Source organism: Brachyistius frenatus, unplaced genomic scaffold (assembly GCF_029030835.1).
Source record: "Brachyistius frenatus isolate BFR_SWC_R1_liver_20210118 unplaced genomic scaffold, ASM2903083v1 Contig_172, whole genome shotgun sequence".
NCBI lineage: Eukaryota > Metazoa > Chordata > Actinopteri > Embiotocidae > Brachyistius > Brachyistius frenatus.
This window is the reverse complement of record NW_027210771.1, coordinates 334,773-349,399: the sequence shown is the minus strand read 5'-3', so window position 1 is coordinate 349,399 and position 14,627 is coordinate 334,773. Positions and strand designations below refer to the sequence as shown.

Sequence of the window (14,627 nt, the reverse complement as noted above, 5' to 3'; positions counted from 1 at the left end):
ACACAACTTTTCCAGTCTTTTGTTGACCCTGTCCTAACTTTTTTTTAAAAGATTTGCTGTCATCAAAGCCAAAACGAGCAGCTATTTTTCATAAAACAACACAATTTCTCAGTTTCAACATCTGATATGTTCTCTTTGATCTATGTTCAATAAAATATGGCTTTATATGATTTAGAAATCATCACATTGTGCTTTTCATTTCCATTTTACACAACATCCAAACTTTTTTGAAAAGGAGTTGTAAACCTGCACGATAAAAATCAAACCAGACATAACTGGGTGCATTTGCCACTTATTTATTTGAAAGACTGCAGTTTTGAACTAGATTGGAGATGGATGAAGAGCTATGACAGTGCAGCAGATTTGGTGAAATAAAACACTGTGCGGTGCTTGAATGCAATGAAATCAACTCTGAAAAGATACGTGAACCAAACTCTCTCTGTCCCGTTTCAATATGTCACTTTATATACAAGTGGTATTATTGTGTTTGATGTGAATCGACTACTGCAGGGAGGATATAATGCAGTATAATGGCCAGACAACAGTCAGAATACAGTATAGTGGTGGTGTTTTAATTAGATTTGAAAAACCTAAAGTGAAGACATTCTGTGCAGTTATCTGTGTGAAGAACAGAGTCTGTGTACGAGAAAAACACATCAGCCATAAATGAAGTCTAATACATGTGAGTACATTTGGATACATCGGTGATCCGCCAACGCAAAGGACGACGCCACTGAAGATTTGGGGATAAGTTCTCGTTACAGTTTCCATTTTGCAGAAGCAGAAAGCCCGACTGAAACATGATGTTCAGAACGAGGCGTGTTTCACACAGTTTCTCTCTTTATGGCAGGAAACCTTCGATTCAGGATTTCTTTAGTCTAAAATCGTAATTACGCTCCGAACCGACTTCTTGCCAAGTCGCTTCCTCAGCTGTGCGAAGTGTTGAGGCCTTTTTACAAAAATAAACCTGATGTTGAACGCAACGATTCATAAAAGCTGTTCACTGAGCGAGTCCCGTCAGGTAGAGAGCTATAAAATTACAGACATCTTGGACTGTTTGAACAGTAAATATGAAAAATTGAACATAAAGGTAAGCTTCCCAACGCAGTCATCACCTCGCTGCAATGTGCTGCAGTCATCAGGATTCTAGTGTGTAACATCAAATGAACTGAAAAGGCACATGACATTTCTCACGCTGACATGTAAATCAGACATCCCTCCGAAGAGCCTGTTCAGAGGAAGGACACGAACCCGCCGGCGTGCCGAACGCGTCTCGCCTTCCTCGGGATGGTCCGAGCACCTCTGGGAACATCTGTCTTCGTATCGCCGTCTGACGTCAAAAGGAGGAGCTCTCCTTTATTTACACAAACTGATTTAAGGCAACGCTGCTGTTCTTCGAGGACACCAACGCTCCAGCGAGTCGGCTCGGCAACGGGTGCGTTCGAGGTACAAGCGCGCGCGACGTAATCTTATCGCGGTAAGAAAAGCTCGGCCGGAGATGGCACCCGATGACGAGACGATGGTTCAACGTCGGCTACAAACATTCTGGCTGCACAATGCTAAACTGACCGAAGAGCAAAACTACCAAAAACATGTATTCCTCCATATTTAAGTCCTTCACAGGAGAATTTCTATGCGTGTTTGATGCAGTTTTTTTTTTTTTTTTACATCGACGACACGTGGTGGTCTGAGACCAGCAGCGAGTGCCGGTCCGGCACCCAGTTCAGCACATCAGTAAGAGTTTCACGATCTTCCTTCGTCTCCCGTTTCCATCGGTGAATGTTCGTGTGTCTGGAGGAGCGCTGGATGCTGAGGAAGAAAACTAAAGTCTCTGGTCCATGCATGATCTATCTTGGCAGTTAAGATTCATTTATTCTGTAGCACAGATGGTGGCAGCAGTCTCTGGTCGGGAGGCCTCGCTCCTATCCGTTCTCCTTCCACAGTACTAAATGAATGCTATGGTCGGGCATGCTGGTAGCGAACACCAGTCCAGAGTCATTGTCGGCGTCCAGGCCGTTGAGCCACGCGGTCACTCCGGCCAGGAAGCTGGATCCTCGTTTGGACTTCCTATAGGCCGGTAGAGGCCAGCGGCCCGAGATGGCCTCTGTCCTTAAGTCCATCACATACAGGAAGTGGTTGTCGAAGAGGAGCGCAAACACCTCGCCGAAGCTGAGCAGCGAGAGGTTGGCTGGGTCCTGTGTTTTTATCACCCTGGAAACACAAACACAAACACAAACACAGGCTGCGTTCAGAGACAAGCAGGACGGTCGGATTTCTCTGCTCCGAACACACGATCCACATCTGTGACCCGCATCAGTGTGGACCTGCTGGTTCTGGCAGGCGTTTACTCCTCCTAGTTTGTTTGTAAAATGACCTGTTTACATGTGTTTACTCCTCCTGGTTTGTTTGTAAAAATGACCTGTTTACATGTGTTTACTCCTCCTGGTTTGTTTGTAAAATGACCTGTTTACATGTGTTTACTCCTAGTTTGTTTGTAAAATGACCTGTTTACATGTGTTTACTCCTCCTGGTTTGTTTGTAAAATGACCTGTTTACATGTGTTTACTCCTCCTGGTTTGTTTGTAAAATGACCTGTTTACATGTGTTTACTCCTCCTGGTTTGTTTGTAAAATGACCTGTTTACATGTGTTTACTCCTAGTTTGTTTGTAAAATGACCTGTTTACATGTGTTTACTCCTAGTTTGTTTGTAAAATGACCTGTTTACATGTGTTTACTCCTAGTTTGTTTGTAAAATGACCTGTTTACATGTGTTTACTCCTAGTTTGTTTGTAAAATGACCTGTTTACAGGTGTTTTCAGCATCCGTCAGCGTGTTCCTCAATCTGAGTCCAACTTTTTGTCTGGAACACGTTTTAGTTTACACTCCCGTTGTTCATGAGCTGAAGTAAAAAGATTTTAGACTCGAACAGGTGATAACGGCTGCGGTTACCATGCCAACTGCACGCTCTCTATTCAAACGACTGGACTGAGATATGATAAAACTACAGACTTTAGAGCCTTTTATGGTGAGCAGTCCAAAACACACCTGTACAATAATCACACAGCTCAACCAGAACCACCTGTCAGGTGGAAGGATTCTCCTCCAAAGGTGAAGAGCTCACAATAACAGCTTTGAACTAATTTGTAGTTAAAGTTTGAGAAACAAACCTTTAATTGTGAAGAACTCGTCTTCGATTTTTACATCAATTCATGAAAAATATCAGCAAAAACAGTGTTTGCGTGTTTGTTGTTTAGTTTGTAAGATCCGGTTGATCTGGAGAGAATCTTCTATATTTCTGTATAGATATGAACCTAAACATGATCAGAAGTCCTGAAATAGATCAAGAAAACCCCGTTAAACAAATGATAATTTATTGATTATAGAACATGATCCAATATTATAGATGTGGCTGCAGTGATAAAACCTGCAGATGTTTCAGGTTCATATTTCTACAGAAATATAGAAGAAAGGTTTACAAAGCGTCTGATCTCCCGTTAAGTTGTCGCCGTTTCACGACTCTTAAAGCTGAAACTGGTTCCAATCTATCAGGAACTGGGAGGCTCGTGGTTTCCTCCGTTCAAACAGTAGCAGCTCTGTTTTTCTGATTCTCTACTCGGAGTACTCGGTGACATGTTTTGCATATTTTACCTGAGAATCTCAAAACTGGCAAAGTCCCACTGATAGACTCCGAGGTCGGAGCTGCAGACGATGTAGCGTCCGTCGAACTGCAGGCGCGGCTGGAGGCTGATGCTGCGGTCCTCCGACACCGACAGCGTCTTCAGACACTTACAGTTGATCTCTCTGCCTAACGGCCAGACCTGCAGAGGGACGCAGTGTTAGCGCCATCTTATGGTCCGGTACAGCAGCAGGTAGAACGGCAATGAAGTCGTGAAGCTGCTTTTCGTATTTTGTTTTTACAACCCCGTTTCCAAAAAAGTTGAACCGCTGTGTAAAATGTAAATAAAAACAGAATGAAGTGATTTGCAAATCGTGCAGCTCTGAAATCAGTTTTCCACTTCACCTCAGTCCATCTTCAATGATCTCAGGTCCAGAGAAGGTGGCAGTGTTTCTGATCATGTTTCTGTCTGATTCTCTGAATCTTTTAATGATATTATGAACCGTAGAAGATTAAATCCACTAATTCTTTGTAGTTTCACGTTGAGGAACATTATTATTAGATTGTTGCACTATTTTTTCACTCAGTCTTTCACAGAGTGGTGAACCTCTCCCCATCTTCACTGCTGAGAGACTCTGCCTCTCTGAAATCATCTTTTTACACACAATCATGTTGCTGATCTGTTGCCGATTAGTTATCAGATGTTCCTTTACATAACTTTTCCAGTCTTTTGTTGACCTTGTCCCAACTTTTTCAAAGTGTGTTGCTGCCATCAAATTAAAAATTAGCCTATATTTTTTTTATAAAACAATAACATTTCTCAGTTTCAACATTTGATATGTTGTCTGCGGTCTGTGATTTTCAAATCATTGCGATTTGTTTTTCTTTACATTTTACACAGCATCCCAACACTTTTGTAAACAGGTTGTTAAAATTTGTGCTGAATGTGTTCTTTTCTCTCAACAGATACCAGCAAACCTCATGTCATTTGAATGAGAGCAGAACTGAGCCATCTTTTTATACCCAATCATGTGACTGACCTGTTGCTATGGTAACCTAATTAGTTGAGATGTTTTTTTGTTTTTTTTTATCTTTACACAACTGTTATTTTTGGTCTATTTTTAATTAAATATGTGTTTGTGATTTCTGTTTTCATTCTACTTTACACAGCGTCCCGACTTTTTCAGAAACAGGGTTGTAATTGACCACGACAAACACTGGAGGGGGGACATTACCTTAATTTCATACTTATCAGCACTTAGCAGGATGCAGTCACCGGGACTGTGCACCACCGACTCCACTTCACTCTTCTGCAGAATCACCTGATGACATGAAAACACACGAGAGGATAAGCCACAAACTAGAACTCTGTTTGTTTATTGTTAACACAGAGAAACACGATGAAGTGTGCTGACTCAGCGAGTTGGACCGACCTTGGTGACCCACTCAGTGTGTCCAGTCAGAGTGTTGAGACACGCTCCAGCGGACAGAGCCCACACCTTCACAGAGAAGTCTGCAGAACCACTGACCAGCACGTCCAGCTCATCGTTGTAGTCCACACTGAAGACTGAGCGCACGCACGCACACACACACACACACACACACACACACACACACACACACACACACACACACACACACACACACACACACACACACACACACACACACACCATTTGGGGTCTGACAGTTGTTGAAGTGTGTCCATGTGTCTCCACTGAGAGTTTGTTTTTGCCACTGACAGTCTCAGTAATAGAATTGTCGTTGTGAACAAAATGGAAAAAGTCCCTACATACACGGAAAAGAAGTTTTGCTCAACATTACATCCACTCTGTGTGCAGCAGCTTTTGTCTTTAGTAAAAAGTGTTTTTGTAAAGGATTTCTCACTCCACTTCTTCCACTTCTAAAGACTCTTCCCGGTCGAAACATTCCCTGCAGAGCTGACTGTGTCCACGGTGCAGTGCTGGACAGACAGTCAGCATCCGTACATCATATTAACAATCTGAGCTGCTCAGTGGAAAAAAACAAGCACACACATTTGACAGTGCAAATCAAATGCCCAAGAGCATGACGTTACACTACGTTACATTAAATTATATTACGTTACAGTCTCTCAGTGCTGAATCGTTTGAAGTCCCCAAATGACACAAAATGTTGGGAAAACAGGGCCGAGTTTAGAAAATAGCAAAGTTTCCCTTTATTGTTGATTATTATCGTGTTACATCATTAAAAAAATAACGCCACATAACATTTGATTCATCTGGACAACTGCAATATTGTGACTATTAGTTTGTCAGGGAGCAAAACAGAAGTCACCCAGTGGTTCATATGCCTTAAAAATGTGTTCAATAGGTGTAAATATACATATATATATATATGTGTGTGTGTATATGTTCTACAACTCCATCCGACATTCGTCGACATGCAGAGCTGCTGGTGTCGGTAATTTAGGATTTGTCTGTGGTGTTTTAATCTGTGTTCCAGAGCTCAAAAACTCATCTGGTGAATACAGTTTTATCATAAGCAGCCAGACTAAAGGTCAGAGATTCAAAATAAACCCGTTGTATTAGGTTTGCACTGAGCAGATGCAGACTTGTCCGTTAACGAGTGAAGTGAAGAACAAACTGAAAGCTCAGATGTTCTCGTCTTTATCTTGATGCTGAACGAATGCTTGACGTCGTTGTTTACGTTTATTTAGTGAGTGATCTGATCTGTGAAGCTCACTGCGTCTCCTCTGAATGATGTGGTGGCGTTTATAACCCAGAACAGAGTGTTTCTACCAACCTGCTCCTGTGTGGCCGCGGAACTGCTGGATTTTAGCACCTGTGCTCCACTCCCAGCATGCAATAGTGTTGTCGAAGGACCCCGTCACCAGCTTCTGTTCATCAAACTTCACTGTGGCGCAGGTGTGTGTCTGGATCCCATAAATACACTGTCCAGTGCGCACATCCCATAATTTGGCAGAGAGATCATCAGAACCTGAAAAACAGGAAGGTAGCATGTTACTGCTGCAAGCTCTGATATGTATCACGCCATATATTAATCATATATCATTCTATTTATCACTTCATACATCACTCCATATATCACTTCATACATCACTCCATATATCACTCCAAATATCAATGCATATATCACTCCATATGATGGAAAAAAATATTTGTCTCTTCCTCTTGTTTGCATTGTGGCTCCGAAGTCTCTTTTGTTGTCTGTCTTATTTGCAAGTGATTCCTTTATTGTTTTACTTTCCGCATCTAATTGACGACTCCCCTGTGTCGTTATCTTGTTACCTGCAACCAACTCTGTATTACCATACGAAAGTAGATACAAAGGAATTGGGGGTGACTGTCAACTGTTTGTCACACTGTATAGAAGCTGCCCTATGGAGGAGATCTGGGAGCATTGCTGGACACCTCTCTTTGAGGGTGCAGGTATTTGCTCCTTCTTGCAAGAATAAATGCCCGATATGTTTGATTTTGAATACAGCCTCTGAGTCATTTTTCTAACACCATATATCACTCCACATATCAATACACATATCAATGCTTGTATCACTTCACATATCACTCCACATATCACTGCATATCAATGCATATATCACTCTGTATATCAATGCATATATCCCTCCGTATATCACTCCACATATCACTTCATATATCACTCCACATATCACTCCATATATCACTTCATATATCCCTCCGTATATCACTCCACATATCACTTCATATATCACTCCACATATCACTTCATATATCACTCCATATATCACTTCATATATCACTCCATATATCACTCCATATATCACTTCACATATCACTCCACATATCACTCCATATATCACTCCACATATCACTCCATATATCACTCCACATATCACTTCATATATCACTTCATATATCACTCCATATATCACTCCACATATCACTCCATATATCACTCCACATATCACTCCACATATCACTTCATATATCCCTCCGTATATCACTCCACATATCACTTCATATATCACTCCATATATCACTCCATATATCACTCCATATATCACTCCACATATCACTTCATATATCACTCCATATATCACTTCATATATCACTCCACATATCACTCCATATATCACTCCATATATCACTTCATATATCACTCCATATATCACTTCATATATCACTCCATATATCACTTCATATATCACTCCACATATCACTTCATATATCACTCCATATATCACTTCATATGTCACTCCACATATCACTCCATATATCACTCCATATATCACTCCATATATCACTTCATATATCACTCCATATATCACTCCACATATCACTTCATATATCACTCCACATATCACTCCATATATCACTCCACATATCACTTCATATATCACTCCACATATTACTCCATGTGATTTGGTGCATAAAATGAAATTGCACTGATGCTAATCAAAGAGCATGATTATTACGTGGTTGTCTCGGACTGGTCACAATAAAAAGCCACATAACACAACGTCGCAGATGGAAGAAGAAGCGTTTGATGGGCAGGTGGGTGAGTCATCTTGGCAAAGATGAAATGCTCACAAACAAAAAACATATCTTACAAGATATCTAACTTCAACTCCTGAAAGCTCTTTGTGTTGTTTTGTCCTTCACGTCTGCACCACCCGCCACTACAGACGCTTTCTGTTCACCAAATAACCAAAGCAGTTGTCCAGAGCTACATCACATCACTCCCAGCACACCGCCTTTCATCTCAGACACACTTCCTGGTCTCATCCTTCCACTTCCTGTCTCAGGTGTCCCTTGAAGCAGTGGTTTGAGCCTCCGTGGGCTAAAGAGACTCCTTCCCATCTCTGAGTACATCTATAGAGAAGTTCACGTTAATATCAGGAGAATCGCTGAGTGCAGCGTCAGAAAGAAAGCTTCAGTGTAACGTGGTCACAGTTTCCCCGACAGCCGAGAAGACGTTCGGCCTCTGGACGCAGCGGGAGTCGGATCAGGGCGTACCTGTACAGAGGAGGCCGTCCTTGTAGTAGAGCGCGTAGACTCGAGCGCTGTGGCCGATGAGGGACGACGTCTCGAAGGCCTCTTGGTCCTTCAGCTGTATCATCCGCAGTTTGGCCTTCAGGTAGACGCCCTTCCAGTGCGACGCGTCCGGGATGGACTCATCGATTCTCCAGCCCAGCTCCCGACACACACCCTGCCACACCTCCGTGCACGAGCTGATCACCTGCAGACACACACACACACGCTGCACTGATACACTACCTGCTGGGTTCATCATGGCAAAGTGAATTATTGATGACTTTTGTTTCTACAATCACATCAGTGACAGAAAGACAGACATCAGAAACAATCATGGAGTCCTCACTGAGGACGTCCCTCCTTCATGGACGTGTTTCTTCTCTATTAGTCATCAAACCACATCGCTGCACTCTCATGTCATATTAGTCACCATTTTTGATTGTCCTGCATGACGTGATGGCCGGACGAACTCATTCATCATTTAATCACTTTCAGGTTGTTTTTTGTAGCTCAGAATATTTCATTAGTCTTTATATAATATTTGGCTGATATGACCAGTTTAATTATCGGATGTGAAGCTGTTAACCAGTCTCTCTCTCAACAATTCCATTTTTCATACAATTATTCAACTATTCATTCACCTGATGGGACATATTATTGTGTGATGATAAAATAAATGTCGGTTTAATCAGTCGATGTTGGCCTATCACATATTTCTGCATCAGTGTGGTCAAATATAAAAAAAATATTTTTTTTACACAACACGCTGTAGAGAATGATGCTTCTATTTAATTCACAGTTATTGATGACAACAACATCCCATAATATGGAAGTTCACCGTTCCAGCGCCCTGATGTCACTGAGGACAATGAGATTTATGTGTAACCTGTAAAATCTCCGTTACATATCTTTGTCACCTGTGTTTGATTTGGATTTCACGTATTGGTTGATATGCTGGTTATTAATCATAATCTTGATTACTGAACGATAAATATCAGCTTGTTATCAGTGAGTTTGGACGACTGCAGGTAGAAGCAGCTCGTATACATCCCATAAATCCGGCACTGTTCTGACCGAACCGTGTTTCTTTAATACGGGAACGACGCAGAGAACTTCAGGTTCAGCGGCAGGTCGACGGAGTCTCGCTGCTTTTATCAGCAACTGAGAGAGACGGACCAAAAAAAACAAGCACCCACAAACATGAAGAAGATGTCCGGCGGCTCATATTCACCTTGTTCCACTGTTTGCACACCAGGCAGCAGGTGAGCAGCGTCTGAGGGTCCAGCCAGCGCAGCAGGTAGAAGGCCAGCTCCAGAGGAAGCAGGCGCAGGAAGTCCCGTTTGAGCAGCGTCTCCAGCCCGTTGGACAGATGACGGAGCTGCACGGCGCCGCTCAGTGAGATCAGCTGGTCCAGGGACTGGATGCGCTGCTGGTCGTTCAGAGTGAGGAAAGCGGCGGAGACCGACTGGAGCCACCCGTCGAAGGCCGCCTTCTCCATGGGCACATGAGAGCGACCTGCAACACCTGCAGGAGCAGCACACGGTCGGGCTTCAGAGTGGTGTTTAAACACAAACATCTGGAGCGGCCGTGGCGGACTTATCGGATCAATAATGAAGAGACGTCTTCTGATTAATATTCATGTCTCAATCAAAAGCCTAAAGAAACCGAATTTAATGTAGAAAAAAAGGTGAAATTTTAGAGGTTACAACGCATGAACGATGTTTTATAACTGATTAAAAGTTATAAAAGACAGTGAATGTTTTGAATGTTTACAATATAATACAAAACACATCAACCACTTCAGTGAGTGAATGTCTTGCGACCAGTTTAGTTTTAATTTCATCAGGACTGTCGGTGTTTGTCACGTAATTGAAATCTCTTGAATCATCATCATAATAATAATAATAATAATAATACATTTAAATTAAATGACCCAGGACATCATCATAACAACAGCAATGACAGCTCTGAAATTCATTCATTTTTTAACTTAGCTGAGAATAGATTGTTATGAAACTTCATAATATCCGACTGATCATTTATATGTCAGAAACATTTGTTGGATAAAAGCCGGTTTCGAGACTTGTTCTTATTCTGAGTGACTTATTCTTTAGAGAACCCTGAAATATATCTGGAGAACATTTAACATGAAGCAGGAACTAAACTGTTTACGAGACAACAACATATCAAACTCTGACAGCTGATGTCCGTTTCATTTATTATTATTAATACATCTGAATGACTTTGAGGAGCATTTGCTCCTGTTTAAGCTCTCTGCTAGTTAGCAACTTTTACAGCTAACGGTAGCTCAACAAGATAACACAGTAGGTTAGCGCCATCCAGACAATCAATGCACGGCAGCTTCTGGTACACGAGATGACATTTGAAATGTAAACTCAAAATGTCCACCAACCGGAGAGTTGAAGGGAGTTTCTTTATCGGCACTTGCAGGCTCAGTGAGTTCACATAGCGGAGTTAGCTGCTGGAAGCTAACCTGCTAGCATCACAGCTGAAAGGATTGTTTTAGCTCCGCGGCTAATGTTAGCTAACCGCCGTGATGAGCTGACGTCATGCTGTTTCTGATTCACATGTTTCTGACCCAGTCGTCCTGGTTCCGTTTCCACAGCGCGGGTGTTTTAGGTGATAAGGGGGAAGGATAGCAGCGTCTGACAGCATGTAAACCAGAGTATAATGGAAACGCTGTTGCAATGGTGGTTTCTAAAACCTCAGTACGACCTCACAGGTGTTTGAATGTCCTCCCAGAAAACACCGCGCGGGCACGAGACATGTGGAGAACCCTAACGAGCGCGGCTGCATTTCTTCCGTATGAATGTGACACACAGACACGCTGTTTCTGCTTCTTCTTTGTAAACTCACTGGCATGTTTTGCAATGACCTAGCCTGCCTGGAAGACAACGCTGCGGACAAAATATTAAGGCGTCGGGTACGGTAGCTTCCGGTGTCGCACAGAATATGGAACGGTGTGCCAAACCGGGCCTCGTTTGCTCAATGGTTCCGCTAAGGATGTATAAAGGCTGGGGAGAGCCTGGTGGATGTATTATAAATAATAAATAATAAACTAGAATTATGGCTTTTGGGGTGTTTATACATTTTCTGTTTGTATATTAATTTGTAAATTATTTTGTTTTGTTTTGTTTATTAATTTGAACTGAGTTTGAATTACTGTAGATATCTACTTTATTTAGGCCAGAGTTTTCTTTTTCAAATTATTTGTTTAGTGTTAAAGTATTGCTTTTTAACTAGGTTTTTTGTTTGTTTGTTTGTAACCAGGGTAACACTATGGACGCCTGAGGTTTTTTGGGTGGGAAGGCAGGTTTAGGACCAGCATGCACTTGAGTGGGCCTTTGGTGTATTTTACTAAGATAAGCAGCAAGAAACATCGTTTATTCTTTTGTTTACTTGCGTTTTAGAATAAATGTGGACAGTGAATCGTTTGCGTGCATAAACCTCACACACAGGGACATCATTGGCTCTTTACTTTTATGTTGGAAGTTTGCTTAAAGGCAAATAGCCACTACAGAAAGTAAAAAAAAAAAAAATAGACCTTCAAATGAAAAGAAGAACTCCTCATCGCTGGAATTATTTTTAGATTTCGGATTATGAATGGATAATTAACCAAAATAGTTTTACTATTGCACCTAAAGTAGTTAAAGTTGTTTCCAAAGACATTCTTCTGTACAAACTGGACCCAGTAATGGATGATGAACTAGTGGGAGGTGGCGTCCAAACATCCACTGTCCAAAGACCTGCATGTTCCACTCTTATCCTGCGTGTCCACCATCAGTCAGGAGATGCATGAAGAAACCACATGCTGTCAGAAACAGAAGCACTGATCACTAACGCTGAGTTAAGCTTCCTGAACAGAAGGTGGCAGACTTCCCTCATGAAAGGGAGCCGCCTGGTAAACACATTTCACTCATGTTGGTGTTGGCTGTTAATAAAAAGGGGCAGAAGTCTTCTGTAAAGACATGAAGTGATTATCAACTACTTGAGCACTCGTACTGTGTTAATGGCGTCCTGCAGTCTGAAGGTGGTAGTTAAAAATTCATATTTTCATGTTGACCAATAGACTTTCATTTTCTTCTCGCTGTTCTTTAAATAGTTTTGTACTTCTGTCTTTCAGACCTCCTGATGCTCAACCCTCCTCCTCTTCACCGCCTCATCTGGAGCCTCAACCCAAGTTTATATCAGACATTTCCGCCCTTCTCCACCCAAACCAGTTGAATCAGCTTCTTCAATGTGAGCAATAACAAACTGATACTCAACACACGTTTTATCACAACAGCACGTGTATGATTTGTGTGTGTGTGTGTGTGTGTGTGTGTGTGTGTGTGTGTGTGTGTGTGTGTGTGTGTGTGTGTGTGTGTGTGTGTGTGTGTGTGTGTGTGTGTGCATTACAGTTACACAGATGTTCCCTAAACACTTCCTGCAGTGTTCACAACTTGTGTTTCTCCAAACTGGTTTAAAATGTGTAAAATAAATCATTCTAATATCAGATTTAACTAATAAAATCCAGTGTTTCCCTTCTTTTTAACATGTTTTTCTATGTTTCTACTTTTAAATCACTTGTGAACAGTGAAACATAAATAATCTTTACTTTAGTTACTTACAATGTTTGAGTTAATGTCTCCTTAATGTTTATTAGTATCATGTTTTATCATTTGACTTTAAAACTTCTAAATAATAAAGCATTTGATGTAAATGTGTTACTGTGTTCTGTCTGTAGTGGTGTCATGTGCAGTTCCACACGGGATGGGTCACGTCACCAGACCCTAAAAACTACAGCTCCTCCCCTCAGCTCATGACAGGTGCTCATCAAAACATTCATTTCTCAAATTGTCTAAACGAACTGCTGAACTTTATTCCATCGCCACAATCAGACACAACTTCCAAATACAAAAGTTAAAGGGCAGATTTCTATTTAAATGTACTGGGTTTTTTTTTTTTTAATGTTTAACATCTGACATCAACACACACACACGAAAATCCTTATATATTTGGCAAATCCATCCAGGTGATTTTTGGAGTTTAAAGAAGCTTCCGAAGTGACTCTGTTGTGTTTCATCGAGCGCCATCATCAGGTCAAATAGTTTTATAGGTCTTATAATTAAAGACGGAAATCACCAGTGTTTGGGCTTTATTTGGGCTACTTCAGAAATGCATCAAAACGTTGTCAAATCTAGTCTCACATTATTATAAACTTATGTGCAGTAATTCCTCATCAGACTTCATCTACAGTGTCACACACTTCATCTGATCACCAGAGTCTGAGGCTATACTCGCCCACCTGCAGTCTGTTTTAACCCCCTGCTGGTTTTCCCGCCGGTCTGTACTGTAAGTCTCGACATTGTGCATATGAGTGTCACACACATGTGTAACACACAATCTGCTGGTCATGTGCCGGTTACTGCGGGTGACACAAAGTTCACGGGTGTAAATCTGTGTGCTGGTGGTCCGTTGGGTGTCAGGCGTTGCTGTTTAGGGTGTGTGTGTGTGTGTGTGTGTGTGTGTGTGTGTGTGTGTGTGTGTGTGTGTGTGTGTGTGTGTGTGTGTGTGTGTGTGGGGGGGGGGGGTCTCTAACCAGCTCTAAGTGAGGGATGACTGACCGCTAAGCTCGACACTACAAAGGAGCCACTAAAGCTGCCGAGGACACCGATGAGCCGCTCGGTAAACTCCGGCCTGGACTCACTGGACGAGACGACCCGAGTTCACCGGAGGACACACACATGATTTAATGTTCCTACAGGTGAGCGTCACGTCAGGTGAAGATAGATGTAATTAGTCTGTTTAATCTTCGCGTGTGTAGAAACAGGAAATCAGAGTTTTCAGAGGGGAATCGTTTAGTTTCTGAAGTCTGTCTGAAGATAATGATGTAAATCATGTTATCTTATGGAAGGTTTGTTAATCTGTATGTTTTAAACCTGCTTTGGTAAAGATATGACTCTAATATACTGTAATACAGAGACTGATCAAA

At 41.8% G+C, this 14,627-nt stretch overlaps 1 protein-coding gene across 1 annotated transcript; it reads right to left on the bottom strand.

Annotated features, from left to right (window-relative positions):
• Positions 1 to 280: 280 nt before the first annotated feature.
• Positions 281 to 11,522, bottom strand: fbxw2 (F-box and WD repeat domain containing 2). Its single transcript, XM_069717335.1, has 8 exons — positions 11,046 to 11,522; positions 9,864 to 10,156; positions 8,615 to 8,837; positions 6,402 to 6,596; positions 5,051 to 5,184; positions 4,853 to 4,939; positions 3,650 to 3,819; positions 281 to 2,211 (listed from the first exon to the last, which is right to left on the bottom strand). The coding sequence occupies exons 2-8, from the start codon at positions 10,128 to 10,130 to the stop codon at positions 1,923 to 1,925; spliced, it is 1,365 nt and encodes a 454-aa protein (XP_069573436.1). The 5' UTR covers positions 10,131 to 10,156; positions 11,046 to 11,522; the 3' UTR covers positions 281 to 1,922.
• Positions 11,523 to 14,627: the final 3,105 nt, after the last annotated feature.

What these genes read in the sequence shown, in the direction of transcription:
- fbxw2 (XM_069717335.1), bottom strand. Translation starts at nt 10,130, where the DNA reads ATGGAGAAGGCGGCCTTCGACGGGTGGCTCCAGTCGGTCTCCGCCGCT. An exon ending in TGTGCAAACAGTGGAACAAG is followed by an intron (nt 8,838 to 9,863) that starts GTGAATATGAGC and finishes GTGTGTCTGCAG; the next exon opens with GTGATCAGCTCGTGCACGGA. An exon ending in GCCAGTTTTGAGATTCTCAG is followed by an intron (nt 2,212 to 3,649) that starts GTAAAATATGCA and finishes TTGTGTTTCCAG; the next exon opens with GGTGATAAAAACACAGGACC.